The following is a 23,954-nucleotide window of genomic DNA, read 5'->3' as shown; positions in this document are numbered from 1 at the left end:
GAGTTGTGTTCAGTATCCTTTTCAGCACTCTAAGGGAACTTGGAACACAACTCTCATTTGGTGCATCCCCACTACACCAAATAAATATTGCTGTCTCAAGCAGTTGCTTGGGTTACTTGTGCAGTGGTGATCTGCTAGAAACTGTGCATGCTTGAGGAAACAAGCAGATCGTATCAGAGCTAAGCTTTCTTAAGTAGGGTTTGGGAACTGTAAATAGTCTCAGCCCTGTTTTGCCTGCAGTTCTGCTTGCCAATTATTGAGAGTTTTAGTATCATATTGATTTAATATTCAGAGCACACTGAAGTAGACCTCTAAATTCCTTCAGCTGGAGCAGCATCATGTCACTGCGTTTCTCAGAGGGGTTTTAGCTCAAGCTAGCAGGTATTTCATTTCTGAAAGGAGAGGGAGCCACATTAAACCTTAAGGCCACAGATGTTGACTTCAAAACACGTTTTCTTCATTCTCGATGGGGAAAAGCACTCTACACATGCTCAGGGGTACTCCCATTATTATTTGTTTGCATGTCTTGCAGCTTTCTCTGGTTTTGAACAGTCTGGGGAAAGAGATATGGGGAGTTCTGAGATTAAGCAGAAATTCAGAGTCTCACTTAGAAGAATGAGCAGGGTGGTCCCCAATGTAACAGGGCTGGCTTAACACAATTTGAAGTAAGTGAAATAAGAGCCCTTAAGTCCATAGTCTACAATAATTTAAATGAACCACTGATATTAAGCCTGGATACCAGCTATTGGTGTTATTGTCTAAATTACGTTCAACCAAATTTAGAACTGTAACAATGTGGATTATATTTCATCAGCCTACCCACTGGAGAGCAATAGCAAGTAATGTTTTATATCTTTAATTTTTCTAAAATCTTGAGTTGGTTTTAATACTTAATTGGATCCATAGCATACTAATGTGCTGTTTTGCCTCTCCCATCCCCTTAATATAGCATATTGCTCTAGGCAGAACAAAGAAAAATCTAATTTTCTGAAAATCAATTTCAATTTTACACTAGGAGTAATTGTAAAGGTGCATTTATGTAGCCACAACAAAGGTCAACATATGGCCTTCTGGCATCCACATACAGTTATTCCCTGTTTATCAAAAGAAGCAATGTTAAACTTTAAGTGCTTCACAAATGTCCATACTTACAAAGTGTGGAATTCCATACTCAAAAGGTACAAATATAATAAAGTAAATGGACATAAATGAACAGAGTATCAGTAGTTGAGCCATTGTAGCACGGCAATGTTAATGGATAGGGCATATAATTTGTCATATAATTAACAATGTGACCCTGAACCTTCAACGATACAGCAGCTAAATAACTTTCTCTCCCAACTGAGATAGTTGAAATATCAAGATTACTTAAATTGTGTTCCATGATGTACTGTGCCTTCAACCAGATCTTAATAGAAGCAAGAGTAATTCAGTCTTAATAACTTCTCTGTGGTGGGAGAAGGATCAATATCTCAGCCCATTTAAAAAAATGTTGACTTCTGTCCATAAAGGATTCTATTACAACCTGGATTATACAGTTTATTCGAAATGGATTTTTGGGTGGAATGTAATTCAAATATATAAATTACAAAACCTCTCTCCCTTCATATCGCTTCCTTTGCAAGAATTGAAAATAGCAACAATTACATTAAGTCAGCTTCATAGATCATTGCTGTTCAACAAAGATTATATTTTGCTTAGCAAATTCACATTCACAAATAAACTGCATTCTTTGTATATAGACAAAAAAATCAAATGGGAGAAATTGACAACTTAAAGGCTATTTTTTGGAGTATTTTCATATATAAAGTGTTCCATGAGAAATAATCCTGGCAGTTTTAGTTATTGGAATTGTATAACTTGGTCATCTCTGCAAAATGTATCTACAAATTAGAATCAGCTGCTATCTACTATGAGACACTTCCAGACATCTACAGATATGTCATTTCTTTTAGCATCATTAAAGAGCATAGTTAATGAGCAAGTTACACACTAAATAAAGCAAAGCTAAGTGGAAAAAAATAGTGATTCTAGAATAATTAAAATAGCTCTATTCAGAAGATGTCCCATAGGAGGGAAAATGCAAGGGATGGAGGTCTTCCTGGATTAGGATACTTATTGTAAGTGCTTCTTGTAATTATTGTATTACAATATAAATTGGAGCAACAATTATATTTCTGTATTCTTGGCACAAAGCTTGTTTTCAGCAATAGTTCCCCATTAAATAATTCTTTCTAACCAGCAGGTTTTGTCTGTTGTTTGAAGGAGGAACATAGCCAGTTTGAAAACCCAAACAGGCAACATTTCTGTGCTTTAATTTTACATACTTTGCTTTTCATCGGAACTGAAAATCAAGGACTTCTCTTTATAACCAGTCAGATTATAGATATAAGGGCTTTATAGATACACTTAGCATTGAGATACATGTGTCTGTGCAGCATTTGAAATGAATTTCCAAAATTAACAACAGTGTTGGGATAAAAAGACCCCATTGCGCAATACATATGCCTTGAATTATAAAGTGAAGTATAAATGTGTTACGTAAACAAAAGGTTAAATCTGACAGCAGGTTCAATTGTGTCTTGAATGCTACAATAAAAATTAAATTAGCATCAAACACGAGTTTCTTTGACCTGAATTACACTGTCCTAAGTGAAATAGAAGAAAATGGAATATTTTTATGTTGTAAAAACTAGTACTTACACTCAAGGGAAATCTATTTCTGTGTTCCTTTATATGTATTTTTCAATGCTTCTTGCAATATAACAACACCTATAATACACATTATAGAAGATCAGAAGCATAAGAGAGGGAAAGGCAATGGGTGAATTCAAAGTAGTGTTAAGGAGAATGTTCCAACAGCGCAGGCATTTCTGTGTGTGGGGGGGGACTTGTACTGGCTCCCTCTAGCACAACTCTTGAGCTTGATGCAGCCCAGTTAATGCAGTGGATGGTATTCAATTCAGTTTTAATTTAAATGGGTCTACTCTGAGTAAATGGGGACGCAGGTGGTGCTGTGGGTTAAACCACAGAGCCTAGGACTTGCGGATCAGAAGGTCGGCGGTTCGTATCCCCGCGACGGGGTGAGCTCCTGTTGCTCGGTCCCTGCTCCTGCCAGCCTAGCAGTTCGAAAGCTCATCAAAGTGCAAGTAGATAAATAGGTACCACTCCGGCGGGAAGGTAAACGCCGTTTCCGTGCGCTGCTCTGGTTTCGCCAGAAGTGGCTTAGTCATGCCGGCCACATGACCCAAAAGCTGTACGCCGGCTCCATCGGCCAATAAAGCGAGATGAGCACCGCAACCCCACAGTCGGCCACGACTGGGCCTAATGGTCAGGGGTCCCTTTACCTTTACTCTGAGTAAACCTTAGTTGAATACCACCCTTGCCGTCAACCCTTATGTACCTGAGTGGGAAGGAACATGTGCACCCAGTTGTTGGTATCAGCATTAGACATATTTCCATAGACATCTGAGGGCAGCCCTGTATCGGGAAGTTTTTAATGTCTGATGGTTCAGTTGTGTTTTTATATTCTGTTGGAAGCCACCTAGAGCGGCTGGGAGGGAAACAGTCCAATAAACAGAGTACAAGTAATAAGTTGTTGTTGTTGTTGTTGTTGTAATAAGTTGTTGTTGTTGTTGACATTCAGAACAGAATGGTTTGCTACTGACATTTCCCAGGAGCAAAGAGAACATAACGACAGGCAAAAGTCTACCCTGTGGTTGCCATATGGACTTATTAGCTAATTTTTGCTCAGAAACCAGGCGTGCCAAGAGTCACCAACTGCTATTCAGGCAAGAACGTTAACAAGGGAAGATCAATCTGGCTCAAATTTTGTATGAATGGTTGTGTTCACCACTTGGTTCTAGCCTTGAATATCTCCCTGTGGCATCTTTTCCTTCGACTCTTCTCCCATCGGGTGCATTGTCTTTTTTATTTGTAAGCTTGGTTGGTAGGGCAGCTCTTCTTTATTCACACGAGCTGCTTTGTGATATCATAATTGTCTGAAAAGCAAGATTAAAATGTGGGAAATAAGTATTATCCAGTGTAGGGTGGTCCTGATCTCCTGCCTTCTGTTTCCACATTAATTGAGGAGCAGTTAGAAAACCACAACCCACCCACCCCGGCTCCTCCATACTCTGTTCTGCTCTTAGTGAAAAAGAAAGCTAGGACAGATGAGAGACTCGTGTTTGTTTGTTTGTGTGTGTGTGTGTGTGTGTGTGTGTGTGTGTGGTACTTGCCAAAAGCAGAAAAGCTATTGGAAGAAAGTACACAATGCTAATTAGGCTTACCAGATTTGAGGGCCTGGATTATGACAATTTTGGCCCCACCTCCATATAGTGCCCAGAGTGGCTAGGGAGTAATTTATTATTGTTATTATTGTTATTATTTTATACCTTACTTTCTTCACTAATTGAAGTTCGTTCAGCATATTTATTTTGAATAGGATTGCATGGTTAGTCTTAAGGTGAGCATTTACCCTGGTTTTGTTTGCAGGGATATTAGATAATGTTGCCTATTTACTGAACAGTCATTCTAATTTGTTTTCAGGGAGGTAAGATGACCTTGTATCAAGCAAATGTTATCTCACACTTTCCAGTGCATTTTCACATCACTTTCCTTATTGTAAAAAAAACCCCGGTCTTTGGGAGGGGGAAACTGATATTGTTGCACCAAATCAGCTTTACTTGAGTAACCTTAATTTGCTGGTATGTTATTGAACACCATCCAAAAATAGAGAAAGTATGGAAGTGCCTTCATTTGCCTCATCCCTGAACTCTTTTGATGCAATCAGGTTTTTTTAAAATAAAAAACAACTGTGCCATAATGAACTCATTACCATCTTTACATGTTATCCTTTTACCCATTTTATAGAAGTCAGGTTTTCTTAAAAAAATGTTTTTTTTATTCTCCATTTCTACAGAACTATAACAGTTAGCTAATGGGATTAACCTATTCATCTCTCTAGCTCTTAACTATGCTAATTAATAAGATTTTTTTAAATGTAATTGTCTCTCTCTGCAATGATTCATCTTCTTTATTTGCTTATCAGCATAATCGTAGTAATTCCCATAGAGAAATACTGTGCAATTACAAAAGAGAGGATTAGGATCTCTTGATAAATGCTGAAGGTATTGGCAGATGAAGGAGAGGGTTTGTGTTTACACACATTAATCTTAAATAATTAGCCATTTAAAGAGAAAAGAAGTCACAAGTGTACATGAGAGATAAGTCCGTTTAAGTATCTTTCTTTAGTATTGATACACTTGAAGAACTCCATACAGTCTAAGCTTCCATTCATATAGAAAGTTTGCATATTATTTTCCCTCAGGCCCCATATTAATCTCTTGGTTGTTGCCCTTCTTCATCATCATAATTTAAATTGCTAAACAAACAGAATTAGGCTAGCATATGCATATGATCAAAGCTGTTAACCAGAAACAGAAATAAATGTAGATAATTAGTCATTGAGGCCATGAGTTTGCAAATCACCACTGTACCCATAACTTCTGAGTGTAGTCAGTAGCAAACAATTCCACTGTCATGAGGTTGTACCTTAAAAGAGTAGTTTTAGAAAATGCTGTAGTTATATCAGCACAGGAAGAAACTAATGTGTTTTGCTTTCATCTCATATGTGTGGATCAATATGTTTGCTATGCACGACATTACAATGATTGTGAGTTTTATAAATCCTGTGAACTTGCATATAAATATATCATAAAAAAATTATAGACATCTCAAAGGATACTTCTTATAAGAATCATTTTATTGCCCTTATTTGACTGTGAGATTATGTGAGCCCTTATTGTTTTGGTAATTTTCCGGTAATACTTTGTAGTGAAGGTAGAAAGTACTTTTTTGAATTTTATGCTATATCTAATTAGGAACAAAATATGCTTTTGGATTGATTTGTCCTGATCTAATGGAGCTTTTGCATGAGCTGCAGTCACTTCCAGTTGTGCGAGGAAGGAAAGTTTTGGATGTTCTCAGACCAGGCACCCCCAAACTTGGCCCTCCAGATGTTTTGGGACTACAATTCCCATCATCCCTGGCCACTGGTCCTGTTAGCTAGGGATGATGGGAGTTGTAGTCCCAAAGCATCTGGAGGGCCGAGTTTGGGGGTGCCTGTCTCAGACTCTCTCTTGCATGTTCCTTCTTGCATAGCAAATGCTGTTCTGGAGAGCCTTCTGAACTCCAGGATTCTCTTTTCAGTTTATAGGATCCAATGGTTTCATGGGAGAATGAGTTTTGGGTTATATTAAGGAATTTCTTTAAAATATTCTGACTTGTACGTTTTGCAACATGCCTACAGGAGTTTCCGGAGTACAGCTGTGTCTTGTGTTGCATATTTACTTATTTAACTGATTGTCTTTCTTCTTTTACAGGGAAACTTTGTTGCAAGCATGACAGCTATTTTAAGACAAATGGAAGACTATCATTATGCCCATTTAATCAAGACCTTTGGGAAGATGAGATCGGATGTTGTTGTAAGTTCAACCTGAAACTTTGTTTCCCCCTTCTTCCTGCATTAATGTTTGTTTTTGTTGCTATTTGACAAAGAAAGTTATAAAGCTTATATAAAAAAAATTATGGGTGCCTCATGACCTGACATAAAAATCGATGAAGCATTGCTTGCCCCCTGAGTGAAGAGCAAATATTGTTTCATTGCCTTGATATTAAATGATGAAACAACTGATACTCAAGGAAAATGAGAATTTGAAAACATGGCTTAAGGAACTGGTGTTGGGGTGGGAAAACAAGATTTTATTCAGCTGAATCCTAGACCTAACCTTAAACCAACCTATAAGCTTCAGTAGTTACTCTCGGGGTATTTCCTTGAACTTCCTCTTCTAATGTTTTTCAACTGGAATCACCCTACCTTGTTTTAAGTTGTTATTATATGCCAGATTTATTTACTTTGTTTAGTTAAATTCATTTTTATTTGTGCATCTGCCATTTTAAGCAATATAACCTCACATGCTAGGTTTAAATATATGTTTTATTGTTAATGCCCGTAATGAGTGAAACTCTTCAAGGTTCTTTATAATCTTTCTTTCTGAGTGCATAGTACAACTTAATTAGAGCATAATAGAAGGGAATTTATAGCTAAGTAGATACCTCTCTAATGACCTGGAACTATCATTGCCATATGGCAAATGCATGCTGCAAAGTAACAACCAAACTTGTTGGCTGAGATCCATTAATTAGCAGATGACCTGAAGTCTGATCAACTGTGTTAGATTACAAATTCTGTTACCTAGGGGAGTTGGATTCTGTGGTACAGCTTTTTAAAGAGTTTGAGAGAGAATTGAATCTTCTGACAACATTGTGGAGGCAAAGAACAGACATAAGATTTCTCAGTTTATTGCAGATGTGATTCAGATATTCTCCAATTGTATCCATTTGCTTGAGCATATTTACAATAGGAGAAGGATAAATAACCATTTTCTTAGCATAATCCTGCAGTCAAATCAATTAAACCATGGTGGTTTCTTTCTGTGTTAATGAACTATAGTTAGCTATCATTTCTGCAGTTGTTCCTTTTTGGGCTGGCTATTTCAGCTACAGCAAATCAGACTTAGTGCCATTTTAATATTTTATAACCATGTGTCAGTAGTAAGGGTTTTTGAATACAGTGGTACCTCGGGTTACATATGCTTCAGGTTACAGACTCCGCTAACCTAGAAATAGTATCTTGGTTTAAGAACTTTGCTTCAGGATGAGAACAGAAATTGTGCTCCGGTGGCACGGCGGCGGCAGGAGGCCCCATTAGCTAAAGTGGTGCTTCAGGTTAAGAACAGTTTCAGGTTAAGAACAGACCTCTGGAACGAATTAAGTTCTTAACCCGAGATACCACTGTAATAGGGCTAATTCTACAAAGACAGCTTCATATTCAACCTGTGAATGAAAAAGAAAAAACACACACGTTTACCTATATTATCAAACCCATGCAAAAAGTAAAAAACCAGTCTAGAATTCAACTAGGCTTCAAACTGTATTTCTGAGGGTTGAAATATTTGTTTATATTGCTTTTCCCCAGGGTAAAAAGCATTACCTAAGCTTTGGAAATAAATCATCTATCTAAATTTAGTGTGTGTGTTTTTAATGACAGTGAAAGTAATTTGTCCTTACCATTCTATGTAAGCAGCTTACAATCAAGAGATATAATTTTTGTTAAATGAATAAATTAATTAAAATGTTTATTTTAAAGATTCATTCCTTGCCTTTCCACCAGCCATATCTCCATGTGGCTTACGTAGAAATAATCAACGAAAGCACTACCATAACTATATGCTGCCAAAGGCTTGAGAGAACAAAACATTGTGCACCTGGTATCTAAAAGATAGCTGGAAAACTTAGAAAAGACCTAAGAGAAGGCCTTTGACGCCACTGAAGTAGCCTCTGAAGGTAGGGTCTCTGAACTAGGATCTCACCTGAAGTTCCTAGCAATTGAGCAGGTTTGTGTGACAGTAAGAACTTCCGAATGTTAGTCCAGGCTGTTTATGACTTACAGATGAAATCAGCACTTTATTGTGCTGAGAAACAAAATGGCAACTATTGAAGAGCTTTGAGTACTGATACGAAAAACAAGTTACCTTCTTTCGAATGGAAAAAAAATATTTTTCAAAAAAGTTGTTACAACCATTGCTCCAGTTATAGTGGTGCACTGTTGTTTTGACACTGTTCATGGCCTCAATCCCTTTGTTCCTCCTGGACACATGAAAAAGAAAGTGATTGTTTTATTTATGAATCATTATTTCACAATACAATACAGAGGTACCTCAGGTTACATACGCTTCAGGTTACAGACTCCGCTAAATACTGCTTCAGGTTAAGAACTTTACTTCAGGATGAGAACAGAAATCGTGCTCCGGCAGCGCAGCAGCAGCAGGAGGCCCCATTAGCTAAAGTGGTGCTTCAGGTTAAGAACAGTTTCAGGTTAAGTACGGACCTCCGTAACGAATTAAGTACTTATTCTGAGGTACCACTGTACTAGCTTCCTTTTATTTCAGGATTTGCACCAATTTCTTGAAAATTTTGGTTGCCACTTTTTTGCATCTTTCCAAGCTCTACAATTCCTTTGAGATATGAGGCAACCTGAACTGTATATTCTTTCTCCTGCCATTTCCTTAAATCAGGCCAGGGTATCCAACATGCTGCATTTCAGATGTTGTTGGACTCTGACTCCCATCAGCCTGGGTTAGTATGGACAATGGTCAGGAATGTGGTAGTTGCAGTCCACAACAATTAGGGTGTCCCAGATTGGTACCCCTGATTTTGGCAATAATTGTGAGACTTTTACAGCCCAGTTCTAAGCATATTTACATTAGGTCCTCTTGGATTCAGTGAGATTTGTGCCCTCTGATTATACTTAGGATTTTCAGCTTTAGTTGCTCACATGAATTGTTATAGGAACATATTCTGCTGTTTCTGAGCCTGGAAAGAATTCACTATGTAGATCCCATTCAGTCAAGGTCAAGCTTGTACTTTCATTTTAAGAGTTTAATTGCCCATTGTGTCCGTTTAAGTATTGCTTTGGAAGTCTGTTACCCTGACCCCAATACTATTGGGAAATGTGGAAATTACTTTCATTGCTGCTTTCTGTTATAAAGCAGTTGATCTTTTGGCTTCCTTTGGCCTCTTTTTCTTTCGTTTTGTAAACTCCATTTTATCCTGAAGACTACCACTAGTGGCATAAATGGAGCTAAATTCTTTCTGCAGCCTAGCACATATGTTCGCTCTTTCTCAAGTTAATGAGCACTCCTGGGGGGAAATACCTACAGTGCACCTGACAGTTTCAACAACTATTGGCCAATGGCTAGTGTTCCTTCTTTGGGGAAGGTTGTGAATGAGTGATGGCCAGCCAGCTATCAGGTTTGGGGCCTGCTTTTGATAAAGAAACTGCCTTGGTCTTACCATGGGATAACTTCTGCTGAGACAGCAGCGGGCAAAGTGTGATCCTGTTAACTTTCCTGGATCTCTCAGTAGTTTTCAGTATCCTCAGCCATGAGATATCTCTCGGAGGATGTCCAAGTTGGGTGTAGGTGGTACTGCTCTTCAGTTCCACTCATACTGGGATGACCACCTTACTCTGCAGCATCTGTTCCCACAAGTCCCATGGTTTTCCCCCTCCCTAATGTGTCATGTTAACATCTACATAAATCTTCTAAGTAATTGGATATTGGATTAGAAGTAATTGGATATTGTCAGTGTACTTCTGATTCCAATTCAAAGTATTGATGTTAACCTATAGAACCCTGCATTACTTGAGGCCACACTAGGACCGGCCCAACCATGATGCAAAATGAGATGACGGTCTTAGGCAGCAAGATCCAGAGGGGCAGCAGACCAGCCTCCAAGGAGTGCATTGCCTGTGGCTGCTGCCACTAACAGCTGCGGCACGCTCCTTGGATGCCAGGTCTACCACCTCCTTGGCGCCCCCCTCTCATGCTGCTTACAAAGCCGCCTCTTGATGAATAGGGGCTGCTGCAGGTCTCCTCCTAGAGACAAAATGGTGGGGGCTGCCCTCTGGGCTCTCCTGGGTTCTGCAGCTGCCCTGTGTGATTCAGAGTGGGCCCCTTTCTCCACCCATGACAGTCTTTGATTTCCACTGCAACCATCGGGTAAGCTTGATTTGATTCCCCTCCTTGCTCATCCCTTCTTCCTTGGCAGGAAAAGGGTGTAATTTTGTGGGTCATTCAGGTGCCAAAATGTTTTGGGCCAGCTCTGGGCCAGTCGATGTGAAGGAATGCCTCTGCCTATGTCAACATCCCCAGCCAGGCCTTAAGATCTTGAGGCAGAATTCTTTTGGTGGTCCTGCCCCTGGTTGAGGTGTGGGTTAGTGGTACAATTCTTTCTTTCTTTCTTTCTTTCTTTCTTTCTTTCTTTCTTTCTTTCTTTCTTTCTTTCTTTCCAACCCTTCTCCCTTAGGTCCCAATGCAGGTTACAGCATTGAACACCCTTCTACGGCAGCTGGATATGCCAGTTATGTGTCACATTGTGCTTATACTGAGTTAGTCATGATTGAATTGCGTTGACTGAATTTCTGATTCTACATTGTTTTAATGATTGTATTGTATTCGTAGTGTCTTATATGTTGATGTTGGATACATTGATATTGTTTAACTAGTTTTTAAGATACCCATAGGCTGCCCTGGAACTGTCAGTGATGACTGAGCTTATAAATTTAATCAATCCATCAGTATTACAGTATTGTAATACAGCGGTACCTCGGTTTTCGAGTGTCTCAGAAGCCGAACATTTCGGAACCCGAACACTGAAAACCTGGAAGTAATTGCTTCCGTTTTTGAACATGCCTCGGAAGTCGAACAGATTCCACTGCATTTTTTTCTCCATTGACTTTGCCAGCTGCCCTTTGCGCCTCAGTTGTCTAACGTTTCAGAAGTCAAACGGTCTTCTGGAACAGATTACATTTGACAGCCAAGGTACCACTCTATTCAGTAAGCAGTTGCATCAAAAAGTGGCCTTCTCCCCAAACCCAGCTGACATGCTTAGTCCAGATAAGGTAGAATGATTATTAACACGTAGCTTGTCTGTTCATGTGAAGGGTGTCCAACCTGTCCTGTATGGGATGGCAGTTCCCCCAAAGAGCAAGGTTCAGGTTTGGCTGCTCTTCTTTGATCCATTTTTGTCCATAGAGGCACAGAGGAACCCCTGCTGTGCTTGACCTCCACACCCACTTAAAGGCGCTTATGGTGTCCAGGCCTTTTACATCCCTGGAGCTTTTTAAATCTGTTTAAGCCATTGTTTTATTTTTCCACTGTTTGTGTTGTGCAGCATCATATTTTAATATATTGTTCATGTTATTATAATTGGGTTTTTAACTTGATTTGTTTTTATCCTGTAATGCTGCCCTGAGAGCCTTTCTTATAGGCCAGACTGTAGATAACAATAAGTAAATAAACAAAACACTTTAAGCTGGAAAAGCCCATGTTACTTGGCGTGTAAAACATTTGAGAGCCTGATGGAAGGGTGAGGGGGAGCATATTCTTTCCCGTTGCACAAAATTGTAAATTGATAGGCAGGATGGAGTAATAGTTTATAATATTAATCATGCTGCTTTTCTGTGTCACAACATCAACAAATTCCATTAAAAGAGGAGTAGCTGAATGCCTTTCCAAATATGCTCTGAACCTCACTTTTTTTTTACACTCTCTCCAATATATTGTCATTCTGCACTGACTGTGCTGTAACATTATTACTGGTATAAGTAGGGTATTAGATCTGGTGTTATAATTATAATGCTGTTTTGGTTTCTTTGGGAACTATCTTGAGTAGCTGTGGATGAGGCAAGGTGTAAATTTTTAAATAAATGAATAAAAAGGACATGCTGGAGCAGGCAAGGCTCATCTACCTTGTATGCTGTGCAGTCTTTGTTATTCCTGCCTGGCAGGCATTTGATCTGCCAGATGGAGGGATTTTAATGGAATTACCCCTTTTCTATTCAGCTGTTTCTAATCTGCTGGTGTTACTATTTTGTTGTGAGAGTGGTATTTTTAAAAGTTGCAAGCATTGTATGCAGTTTAAGATTGGGATGCAGATGGCGCTGTGGGTTAAACCACAGAGCCTAGGACTTGCTGATCAGAAGGTCGGTGGTTTGAATCCCCACGACGGGGTGAACTCCCATTGCTCGGTCCCTGCTCCTGCCAACCTAGCAGTTCGAAAGTGCGTCGAAGTGCAAGTAGATAAATAGGTAGCGCTCCGGCAGGAAGGTAAACAGCGTTTCCATGAGCTGCTCTGGTTCGCCAAAAGCGGCTTAGTCATGCTGGCCACATGACCCAGAAGCTTTACACCGGCTCCCTCAGCCAATAAAGCGAGATGAGCACCGCAACCCCAGAGTCGTCCACGACTGGACCTAATGGTCAGGGGTCCCTTTACCTTTATGCAGCTTAAGAATGTAAGATGAGCCTGCTGGACAAGGCCCATCCAGCCCAGCATCCTGTTCTCACATGTCTGTGGGAAGCTCACAAGCAGGACATGAGCACAGCAGCACTATGCTCACCTACGATTCCCAACAACTGGTATTCAGAGGCATATTGTGGAGGCAGCACATAGTCATTGCGGCCATTGATAGCCTTGTCCTCTGCGAATTTCTCTAATCCTCTTTTACAGCCATCCAAGTTGGTGGCCCTCACTGCCTCCTGAAGGAACAAGTTCCATAGTTTTAACTAGGCGCTGCGTAAAGAATTGCTTTCTTTTATCTGCCCTGAATCTTCCAATGTTCCCAAACATTCACGCTTTTTTAAAACAAAAACAAAACTTGTTTTTGCCAATCTGAGCACTTGGTCTTCTTTGGAAATCCTCTCAAAAGGAAACGATAAATAAATATGTCAGACTAGTTAAAGGAAATGAGAGGTGTTTTTTTCTCCCTAGCACACTCCAGTCAGTATTTTCCCTCTTTTGTGGGCAGTGTGAAAAGATGGAAAACTAAATGTTCACCTTTTTTTCTGATGCAGCCTGGCTGGATTTCCCTTGGAAGAAAGTAGACAGGAAATTAAAAACCAGCAGTAGTACCAGTGAAAAGAGCATCCTGCCTTCATTTAAATTATTTACCGCAGATGGGTGGTGTATAAATAATATTATTAAAATTATTATTATTATTATTATTATTATTATTATTATTATTATTATTATTTCCCCATCCCTTTGGTTATTTCAAGAATTGAGGGAAGGCAGAAAGGTGATTGACATCTGTGCCCAGTGAGCTTCACAGGGCAGGTGCAGTGGGAGAACAGGTACCAGCATTCCTATTCTTAAAATAAGGAAAACATCGTTATATAAATATATAAGCAATTTTATCCTGCTTTTGAGACAAAAAGGCTCCCACAGCGGCTTATGTAAGATAAATAAAAATAATACAGGACTGCCTATTGGCTTACAGCCAAAGAGACATGGCACAAAAGGAAAAGGGAATGAGGAAGGAAGAGAAAAACAGCAAACTCAGGGACCACTTCCTTAAAGTATATAATTTCTTCCAATTACCAGTTGTAACGGAATCTGTTAGGGAGAATGCAGGAGCTCTGTCTGATGCATCCTGATGGAATGAAAGTGCTATTAAACTTGTTTTTTCTGATTATAATCTGAGAGCATTTAAGCATAAATGCAAACAGATTAAGCATGTGTCGCTGAATCAGCAAATCAATACCAAAATCTATTCCTTCAACTTCATGATTAGTAAAATATTCAAGTTAATCTGCAAAGTATATGGAAATACATCTTGCACGAAGCAGAAAAAAATATGAAAATCCAACAGCAGAAGCACTCTGTACAACTAATAAAGTATGAAATGAAATCTACTTTAAGAGAGCATGCATCTGCAACCATAAAATATTCAGAGTTAACTATGTAGGTCCAGATCTGCCCCCATTCACATAAGCATAAGTCCTACTGAAGTCTCAATTATTAAGTTATGAAGCAAGGTAGCAAGGAAGCAAACCGTTTTATTCAGAAGAAAAACATGCATCTAAATGAAAGCAAGACTCTATGATAATTCAGTCAGCAAACTATTTAGGCTGATCTAGAAAAGGAAATGTTAAGCTTTTACCAAGATACAGGAGAGGAAGAGTAGTAAAGTATGCAGTTTGATCATTTAAAGTGAGGACACATTTACTGAGCTTGTTAAGTATGTGCCTAGAATAAAACATTTCCCTTATGTAACGCAAACAACACATGTTAACCACTGTCAATCACAAATTCTAAGTCTGCAATGCAAGGTCATTCTATTCTTGTCAAAATACCGTTTTTCACCAATGTTTTGGGTGTGAGTCATGACAGTGGTGACTGCACAATAGTCACTCTTTGAATTTAGCGATTTGATTCAAAATCAATGTATGTGTGTCTGGTCCCACCCCCTCTGCCCCCATCTACTGAAACTTTTGGCCTCTTATATGTATGACAGGCTCCTATTGGGTCAGAAGCTAATATGTTGCAACATAACATTAAAAATCTTGGCAAATTAAAATGAATCCGTCACATCAGCTGCACTTTAACTCTTCATATTCTCTACCATTCCTTAAATATTAATCCAAGGCATCCTTTACACATTACATGGTTGTATTTTTTTCTTTTCAGTCTATATCGCTTTTGTTGTTGTGATTTTGCAATAAATTCCTGCAATACAACTTTGCTGCACAACAGTCTGCTCTTGATATGGCAATGGCCAGAGCTGGTTAGTTCTGCTTTATTTGTCCAGCAAGAAGTAATTCTGTAATCTGGTCATCAATCCAGCAAGTTAATTATGTTCAGCAGTATCATATTGTGTAATCAAGTAATTAATTATTGTTTATTACAGTAACTCATTTATCGCAGTAATTTATTGCATCGGTTAGAGCTGGTTAGTTTTGCCATATTTGTCCATAATTTTTGAAATCTGGTCATTAATCTAGTGAATTTTTCTTCAGTCAGCTTCCATCAAACACACACACACACACACACACACACACACACACACACACACACTCTTCTTCATATGTTTTCCTTATTCTTTCAGGACTTCTTGATGGAGACATTTATCATGTTCAAGAATCTCATTGGGAAGAACGTCTATCCCTCTGACTGGGTTATCATGAACATGATGCAGAATAAGTAAGTACAAATGAAAATCACTGAACATTGCCTGAAATTACTATTTCAATACTGATGTATGTTGTATCTGCACGCTCTCAGTCTTTTAAGCTTAGTTTTCCCTTTTCCAGTGTGTATTTTTCATTTTGTTTAATGTTTTCTCAACAAACCATTGATTCTCTGTTGTGCCACAAGTCAACGGAACATTCAGGTACAGGTCTGTGGTGATCACACAGGGTCCCCGGACGTTTGACGGTCTATTGATCCCTGTGCCACCACTGTGCTCACTTCCCCGCTGCCACCAACCTGTTACTCTCGGGTACACACTTGAGTCCAGATAGTTGTTAAAATTAAACCAAATAAACAAGTTTATTTTATAAGCATTAACAAGTTTATGGTTTCTCAGATAATTTTCTTGTCAGTTTCTTAACCTTGGTTTCTTTACCGGCCTATACCTTCCTAATACCTTCTGACTGATTATCTCAACTGTTTGACTGACTCCTCTTAACCGATTCTCTCACTCTCTCACCTCAGACTAGCCCAACCCACAGACTTATCCTCCCTCTCTCTTCTCTAACCCCAGACTGACTTCTTAACAACTCTAACTGCTCCCCTTGGGTTCCTATAGGTTAGTCATTTTACAATTAGTTAACCCTTTCCTTATGAACCCAGTATGATGTCACACACCTAGGAGGGCAAACGCCACAAGGTCCTTGTGTGTTTTCTCTTTAAACCATGAAACCTGTTTCTTGTAAAATGGATGTATTTGTACTGTTGCAATAAATTTAGTGTGGGATGTCTGTTTAGAATTCCATTACCCTCACCTGTTTTAGCCAGCCAGTCAAAGTCATTTATAGGAGCCCACCGGTGAAAGGTGAGTACAGCGTCAGGACCAAAGGTGAACAAACTTCTCCAGAAGGAGCATAGTGTTCCCCCCCACCAGACATACTACCATTCCCCTAATACCCTTGACCACCACTGGATTTAATCAGATCTCCCCTAGTGCTACTGAACTGTTTGTATTTTCTAAGTGCCATTTAACCTTCATTTTAAATGAGTACATGAAAACCTCTTATAAAAGCCTACTGAGTGCTTCTTTTGTTACTAGCTACCTGGAAATGTTCTGTGAACGGGGGCTTAAACATGTTATGGGAAGATTATCCCCCCTTGCCCTCTGCTCCGCTCACTTCCACATTTTCTGCAGGTTCTCAAGCCAAACTGCCAGAGTGGTATATTCAACACACAATAGGTGCTTGTATCAAAGTTTTGCTTTTGGAGTGCCTTCCTCAGATATAAGATTATTGCACTTGAAATCCTTTTTATGTGTGTTTTTATTTCTGCCATAGAGTTCAGCTGCAGCTGTGCCAAAATATTTAAACTATGGTGCCTTGGCAGAGAAGATACAAAAGCTTCTCTCAAATTAAGTTTATTGTGCCATAGAACTTAATTAAAATGAAAGCAGGCATATTTGAATTCTATGTTCACTTGTTATTGACAGACATCTCTTTAAAAATATATGTACATTTGGAGGTTTGGCCAAAAGCTTGTGTATGGTAGTGTACTTTTGAGTAGCTATTTCATGTGACGTGGCCCTCAATTTTCATTAAAAATTGATGAAGTATATTTGCACGTTGCCATGCATGGGATTATACTTTTTGGGATTTTAATGTGGAGTTCTGTGTGCTTTGGCATTTTTACTGCATTTATACATGTAAGTGGCTGAGAAAGCTTTGAGAGAATTTCCATTTGTTATCCCACAGCAGCTTATGAAGCTGTTAGCCTATCACCTGTCCATTATTTCTTTTGAGGGAGACTCTGGGCAGCGTTGTCACATTAGTCATGAAAGAGATAGCTGTGGATAAAGAGGAAGAAAGTGAGCAAAACTCCGGAGGGCGCATGAGTTCCACCTAACAAAGTTGTGCATGTTACAGTTGTCATTGGAAAATTGTTTTCTTGGCACAAGACAAGGGTGCGACTCCCAAGAGTGTATTTGTGTCTTTCAAAGGCAGTGAGAAACAGCTCTGAGGCTAGACTGGACAGGAGTTCTTGTCAATGCCTTGTTGTACTCATGTAGAAAGCTGATGAGGAATACAACATGTTTCTTTACCCCAAAATGCCATTAATGATAAATCTTAGTTGCCCACAGTAACTGTCATCTGCTTGGCCACAAGGAAAATTAATTCCCCCCTTTGTACATATTAGTGTGTGCTCTGTGACACTAGTAGGAAAACTGTGTAGCCAGGAAGTTGCCATTTAAAAATCAAGCATTTTTAATTGTTGATCCATGTTTCAGGAAGTTAGCAACATTTTTACTAATTGAGGGAAATTAGGCGGTTGTTTTTTTTTATTGGAGCAAGACATTCTGATTTAATAACCTTTTAATGAAGGATTTCAACAACGCTAATGAGGAAATCAAGGGCAGGGAGAATACTCCAAGTCAGAATGCTTAGTTAGTAGATTGCTGGTACTGAATATAGATAAATACAACACCGCATAACATTGAAAGATGTATATGAATACATGGTAGCTTTGTTCAGGTAGAAAGATCCCAAGACAAAAGTCAGTTGGGTGAGTTCTTAATTACAGTGGTACCTCGCAAGACGAATGCCTCGCAAGACGAAAAACGCGCAAGACGAAAGAGTTTTCTGTTTTTTGAGTCGTTCCGCAAGACGAATTTCCCTATGGGCTTGCTTCGCAAGACGAAATGTCTTGCGAGTTCTTGCGAGTTTGTTTCCTTTTTCTTAAAGCCGCTAAGCCGTTAATAGCCGCTAATAGCCGCTAAGCCGCTAATAGCCGTGCTTTGCAAGACGAAAAAACCGCAAGACGAAGAGACTCGCGGAACAGATTAATTTCATATTGCGAGGCACCACTGTAAAATGTTTGGGAGCATCATTGGGCAACTTACTTCATATGCTGTACCATACTGTATAAAATGCTACCTTTGTCCCCTTTAATCATACTGTACTAGTCACGAACGCTTAGCAGAAGCATCTCAACAAATAATATGTCCACCAAATAACTGTTGTTGTTTGCCCCTTCCATTACCTGCTTAATGACAAAGCAAAAATATAAAAACATTATTCAGTCATAGCTTAAACCTTTTGTTCCACTGTGAAATGTCAGTATTTACATTCATTTTTAAATGTGCATTGAAACTGAGAGAGTTTCATGTTGTCAAAAGTAAATGGGGCTCTAATCCATTTAAGGGGGGGCGGGTCGCATTTCATTTTCTTTTTGTTTATGAGACTTTCACAGACATATACTACTTCTCTCTTTAAAACAGAATACAATATATCCACAGTGCTTGATATATCACTGCTCAATAAGTATTTATGGAATACAGTATAATCTTTGAAATGTATGAAGTCACTGAAATGGGAAGTTCTGCTTAATGACTTAAAACTACAGGGTGGAATTCACTGTCTCACTAATACGTTTGTTCTGCCAGAGCAAGAATTGCTGCTTGCTAGACAGAATGATACCTCCTGTCCCCTCCTCCCTGCCATGTGCTGTTTGGAGGATTCTTCTGACCTTCTAGATTGTATTTCAGGGAGGCATGGGCGTACATGAGGGGAGGAAGCCCTGTTGTGTTAGCAGAAAACTTTGTGCTGCTTGTGTACCATGTTAGTAAAATCTGGCCAATAGGTTTTTTGGAGTGGCGGGCTCATGTGTGACCATGTATATGGGCAGCACTGGGAAATAATTAAACAATTCAATTCAAACCTGGAAATGGCGGGAGAGAGCTGGAGAAGAAGACCCTCCCCAGAGCCCATAGAGGATGTTGGTGATAATGGAAGCCCCCCCCCCCCCAAGACCAGAGGCACACTAGGGCTTTGTTTACGCTGCTCAGCCGCCTCACCTAACAGCTGAAGTGCGGGGTAGCACAGCAGAAGCCACTTTCCCACATGTCCTTTAGCCTCCTGCCGGCCCCAGAACTTTTATTCTAGTTGTGGATATTTTTGGAACAGTCTTTTTGGTATGGATTGAAGAGAGAGGGGGCATTTAACGGGTGCTCCCCACTTTATGCAATTTCACTTATGTGGGGGGGGCTCCCCAAAACATAACCCCTTCGTAAGTAGGGAGTCACTTGTATACAGAATTCAAAACAAGCGTGCCGTGCAATGTAGCCCCTCTTCCCCTTATCAGTACTTTGTTAGTGACCCTCAGATTTTGAGCATTCTATGCTTTTCAAATTCTCAAAGTAATTCCCAACCACCACAGCAATAAGTAAGCATCTTCTGTATATCTTCTGTGCCCCTTACAACACTAATTCTTTGCTTTTATATATTACATTTTGATGGCACATCTTATTCATGTAAGTGTGCATAAGACTTCAGCCTTAAGACTCTGCTTTCTCTGTACATGACTTCTGTATGCACAGTGCTTGCAAAATCGAATTAACATCAGCTAGCTTAAAAAATTTATTCATCAAGGAATTACGTTAGAGGATGTAATTGATTTCCACTAGATTTTTCTCCTGGTTGATTGCTACCAATATGCTCTAGAAATGTTTATTTGGTGGTGGTTGACCGAATAAAGCAAAACATTTATCATCATGATTAAAGGGAACAGTCTCTGCCAATGCATTCTTGGATGAAGTTCTCTGCATAATTGTCCAGAACATTTTGTCTTGAGTCATCACGCACTCCCAAATTTCCTATTGGTGTTCTCCTGCCTGTTAAATTCTTCTTCTTCTTCTTCTTCTTCTTCTTCTTCTTCTTCTTCTTCTTCTTCTTCTTCATTTTAGTATTCAGTTAAAAGATTTTACAGATACAATCAATATAGATCAACAATGCTTGAACAGAACTTTCACTCTCTTTCCTACCCACATGTGCCCCAGAACACACACCAACCATCCAGGAAAGATTTGGGGACACTGCTGGGGATATATACGGAGAAGAGAGGGGACAGATTTTGTTGCTCAATCAGTTATTTTGTTTGTGCAATGATTTAGTGGTATTCAACCCGTAGGGTCTGTTGTCTTCACATCAACACTAAACAAGAGCAGCTTCAACCATGTGCAACAGCATTATTTAGAAACATTGTCACAATCTGTCTAATGCTGAAGTAAAAAGTATATAGTCTATTGTACAATTCCTGTTTTGATTTCTGTCCCCTAGTGTGTTTCTATTGATGAATAAGTCAAAGCCAAATTACAATGGTTTTTAACATGATGGAATATTTGTAGACTGTGTTTGCTGTACATTATGTATAACATAATTTTTCTGTCAATAAATAAGAGCCCTTTGAGAAATAGCTGTTTACCTTTTCAAGCTAGGTTCCAGTTCCTATCCATTTTAAGAAATAAAAATACTGCTTTGTCAGTTGCAGTTGAGTTTCCCCCACCAACCTCTTTCTTTCTCCTCTCGATTAAGTTGGTGAGTTGGCCAAGATTGGTTCCGTCGTGACTGAGAGCTGACACAGCAATGCAAATTAATCTGGGGGGAAGGTTACAAAAATCATATAATGTTTACTGCATTCTGGAAGGCTTATAAATCATTAAGCATAATATACCAAATTCAAAAATGTCAACATTAAAAAAATACAAAAATGATGGCAGCAACATATAAATGTAAATATAAAGTAAATGTAAAGTGGTATATAAAAAAAGCTCATAAAAAGGGCAGAACGGGGGTGGGACATGCTTATACCTCTCTGCTGATGCGTGGAGGCTAGAAACTGAACCCCCATGCGAAATGGTAATTGATTGTATTGTTGTTTTCAGTGGCAAATTTCTGTTCAACATCACATTTCATTCTAGTCTTGATGTCAAGAGTATAGTATAGAGTACTCTGTTGCTACAAACAGCAGAAAGATGCAGGAATGTGTGTGCTCTGCACTTAAATATGCACCCAAATGTCATAAACCCATTTATTAAAAAAGATGCTTTCTTGGAGCTTATTTTTAGGATTTTCATATCATTCTCACTGTTCCTTAAACATGTCCCCAACATGTGGGTGCACTGGAAACTTAAATGCGTGATACACAAGATTTAATTTGCAGGACTTGAAGAACTATTGCTTATCAGCTCCTATCAGCAGCTCCTGTCAGATTGTAGCACATGGATGCTTGCTTCTGCTGATGAGAAATATCAATGGAAATTTCATTCCAGCGAAAATAGCAGTGACAGAGAAAGGGTTCTTGACAAAACTGCAGCAAGGGATGAAAGGGTTAACTTAATTTTAAGCAACACCTCCCCGCCCCACACACTGTTTGAATTTTCTTAAGTGTGCACATTAAATGCAAAGACACATTTAATGCCATGTCTAGTTTGACCCTAAATTGTAGGACAGAGGAAGTAGGAAATGATGGGACAACCACCATGGGATTTAAGGATGAAGGGCAGTATTCAAATTTACTAAATAAATAAAAAAACCTCAACCATTTGAAATTCTGCTGTTGTCATATTTTAAACCTAGAGTAATGATTTATGCTCTACGTGGGGCTTCCCTTGAGACTGACCCAGAAACTCCAGCAGGTGCAGAATGCCGCAGCGAGACTCCTTATGGGGTCTTCGCTGCGAGATCATATTCATCCGGTACTATACCAGCTGCACTGGCTCCCGGTGGAGTACAGGATCAGGTTTAAGGTGCTGGTTTTAACCTTTAAAGCCCTATACGGCCTAGGACCCTCGTACCTACGGGACCGCCTCTCCTGGTATGCCCCACAGAGAAATTTACGGTCTGCAAATAAAAACATCCTAAAGATCCCAGGCCACAGAGAAGTTAGGCTGGCCTCAACTAGAGCCAGGGTTTTCTCGGCCGCGGCTCCAATCTGGTGGAACGATCTGTCACAAGAGACTAGGGCCCTGCGGGACCTGACATCTTTCCGCAGGGCCTGTAAGACAGAGCTGTTCCACCAAGCCTTTGGTCAGGGCGCAGCCTGACCCCCTCCTCTGGCAATCTGCACAGAATTTTGCTTGATGGTTGCCATTAATTTGATCTTAATTTGATTTTAATTAATTCTATAATGAATGTTTTTAGAATGTCAGACTATTTTGATTGTTGTTAGCCGCCCTGAGCCCAGCTTCAGCTGGGGAGGGTGGGATATAAATAAAATTTATTATTATTATTATTATTATTATTATTATTATTATTATGCCAAGCTTGATCCACTGCTCCGATACACTCTCCTCGACCAAATTTTCTATCACTTAATTAGCCAGGAGATGAAAATAACTAAATCCTGCATATCTAGCCAGGGTTGTCTTAGATCCTCTGCCTTCTATCTGCTGCCTGTACTTGTTCCATCCTCAGGCTGTTGTCCAAGATTGTGGTGTAGTGAGATGTCCCATTCTGCTAACCCATCTTGACCTTCTTCCAAGCTCCTCTTTAAATTCCACATGGTGAAAAGAATACTGTTGTTAATACCTTATATATGGAAAGCTGGGCAAGCGTTTATAGTGACCTCAGAATGACTTAAGATAATGGACATGGGAGTGCAGCCAAAACACCCTGGAAGATGCTTTATTTGTATGAAAACTGCGAATCAAGTAATTAACTCAGAATAGTAGGAAGTGAACTCTCTGGGTATCACCAGTTGTACATTGAAACTTAAGAAATGTGGCCCACATTTTAACTATTCTTCACATGCCATAAATATTTTAATATATTTAAGGATCTTAAAAACTGTGAGCATGATCTTTCTCTGTGTCGGTATCTCCTGAACAGATAAAGACGTTCCTGTTCCTCCCCTTTGGTGTACATGTTCCAGATGGGTGTGGTCTGTGCAATCATTCAGGCAAGCTTTCTATGTAACTTGACAGATCAGAAGGGATGCATACAGATCTTCTATTTCCAAGACAACGCTGCCATACATGTATACTTGAGGGAGTAGAGAGTAGGAGAAGTAAGCAGCGCTTTATGATATGGTTACCAGATTTTTTTCAATGAATCCGGGGACCCCTTTTTTTTTGAAGCTGATTAGCAACAGGGAGTCAGTAGTGGGGATAATGAGGCAAAAGACCCTGGGCCCAAGCACACATGCATATTGTATAAAGGTGCAAAGCCCTTCTTTTGCACCCTATGAAACATAAATGCGCTAAGTTTTTTTAAAAAACTGGGCAATGGTGCACCGCCTGCCAGTGACTCCCGAGCTTTCCCCGATCCCCTTCCCTCTTTGTTTTGACAGATCAGGGGAGGCTCAGGAGTCATGGGCAGGAGGCCTTTGCCCAGGAGGAGCTAGCCTGGTAGTGCAGTTGGCTCTGGCTGGCTTCAGGAGATGCTCACTGCCGTGGTGCAGGAAAAATGGCGGGTGCCACAACAGCGGGCAGCGCTAACAGGCTGGCTCCGGGCTGCTGAGGTGGCGGCTGCCACGTTTCCTGGGGACAGATTTGCAAATCTGGGGACATTCCGGGGATGGAATTTGTCCGG

At 39.7% G+C, this 23,954-nt stretch overlaps 1 protein-coding gene across 4 annotated transcripts in view; it reads left to right on the top strand.

Moving 5' to 3' along the window:
- DOCK1 (dedicator of cytokinesis 1) overlaps window positions 1–23,954 on the top strand; it is a 371,865-nt gene that overhangs the window by 211,284 nt on the left and 136,627 nt on the right. For all 4 annotated transcript variants that reach the window (XM_083740981.1, XM_083740979.1, XM_083740982.1 and 1 more), the window contains exons 28-29: window positions 6,384–6,485; window positions 15,509–15,603. In XM_083740981.1, coding sequence (XP_083597107.1) covers window positions 6,384–6,485; window positions 15,509–15,603 — 197 coding nt within the window. The remainder of the gene's footprint in view (window positions 1–6,383; window positions 6,486–15,508; window positions 15,604–23,954) is intronic.

This window comes from Podarcis gaigeae (assembly GCF_964106915.1).
Source record: "Podarcis gaigeae genome assembly, chromosome: 5".
Lineage (NCBI taxonomy): Eukaryota > Metazoa > Chordata > Lepidosauria > Squamata > Lacertidae > Podarcis > Podarcis gaigeae.
This window is presented reverse-complemented; position numbering and strand designations above follow the sequence as displayed.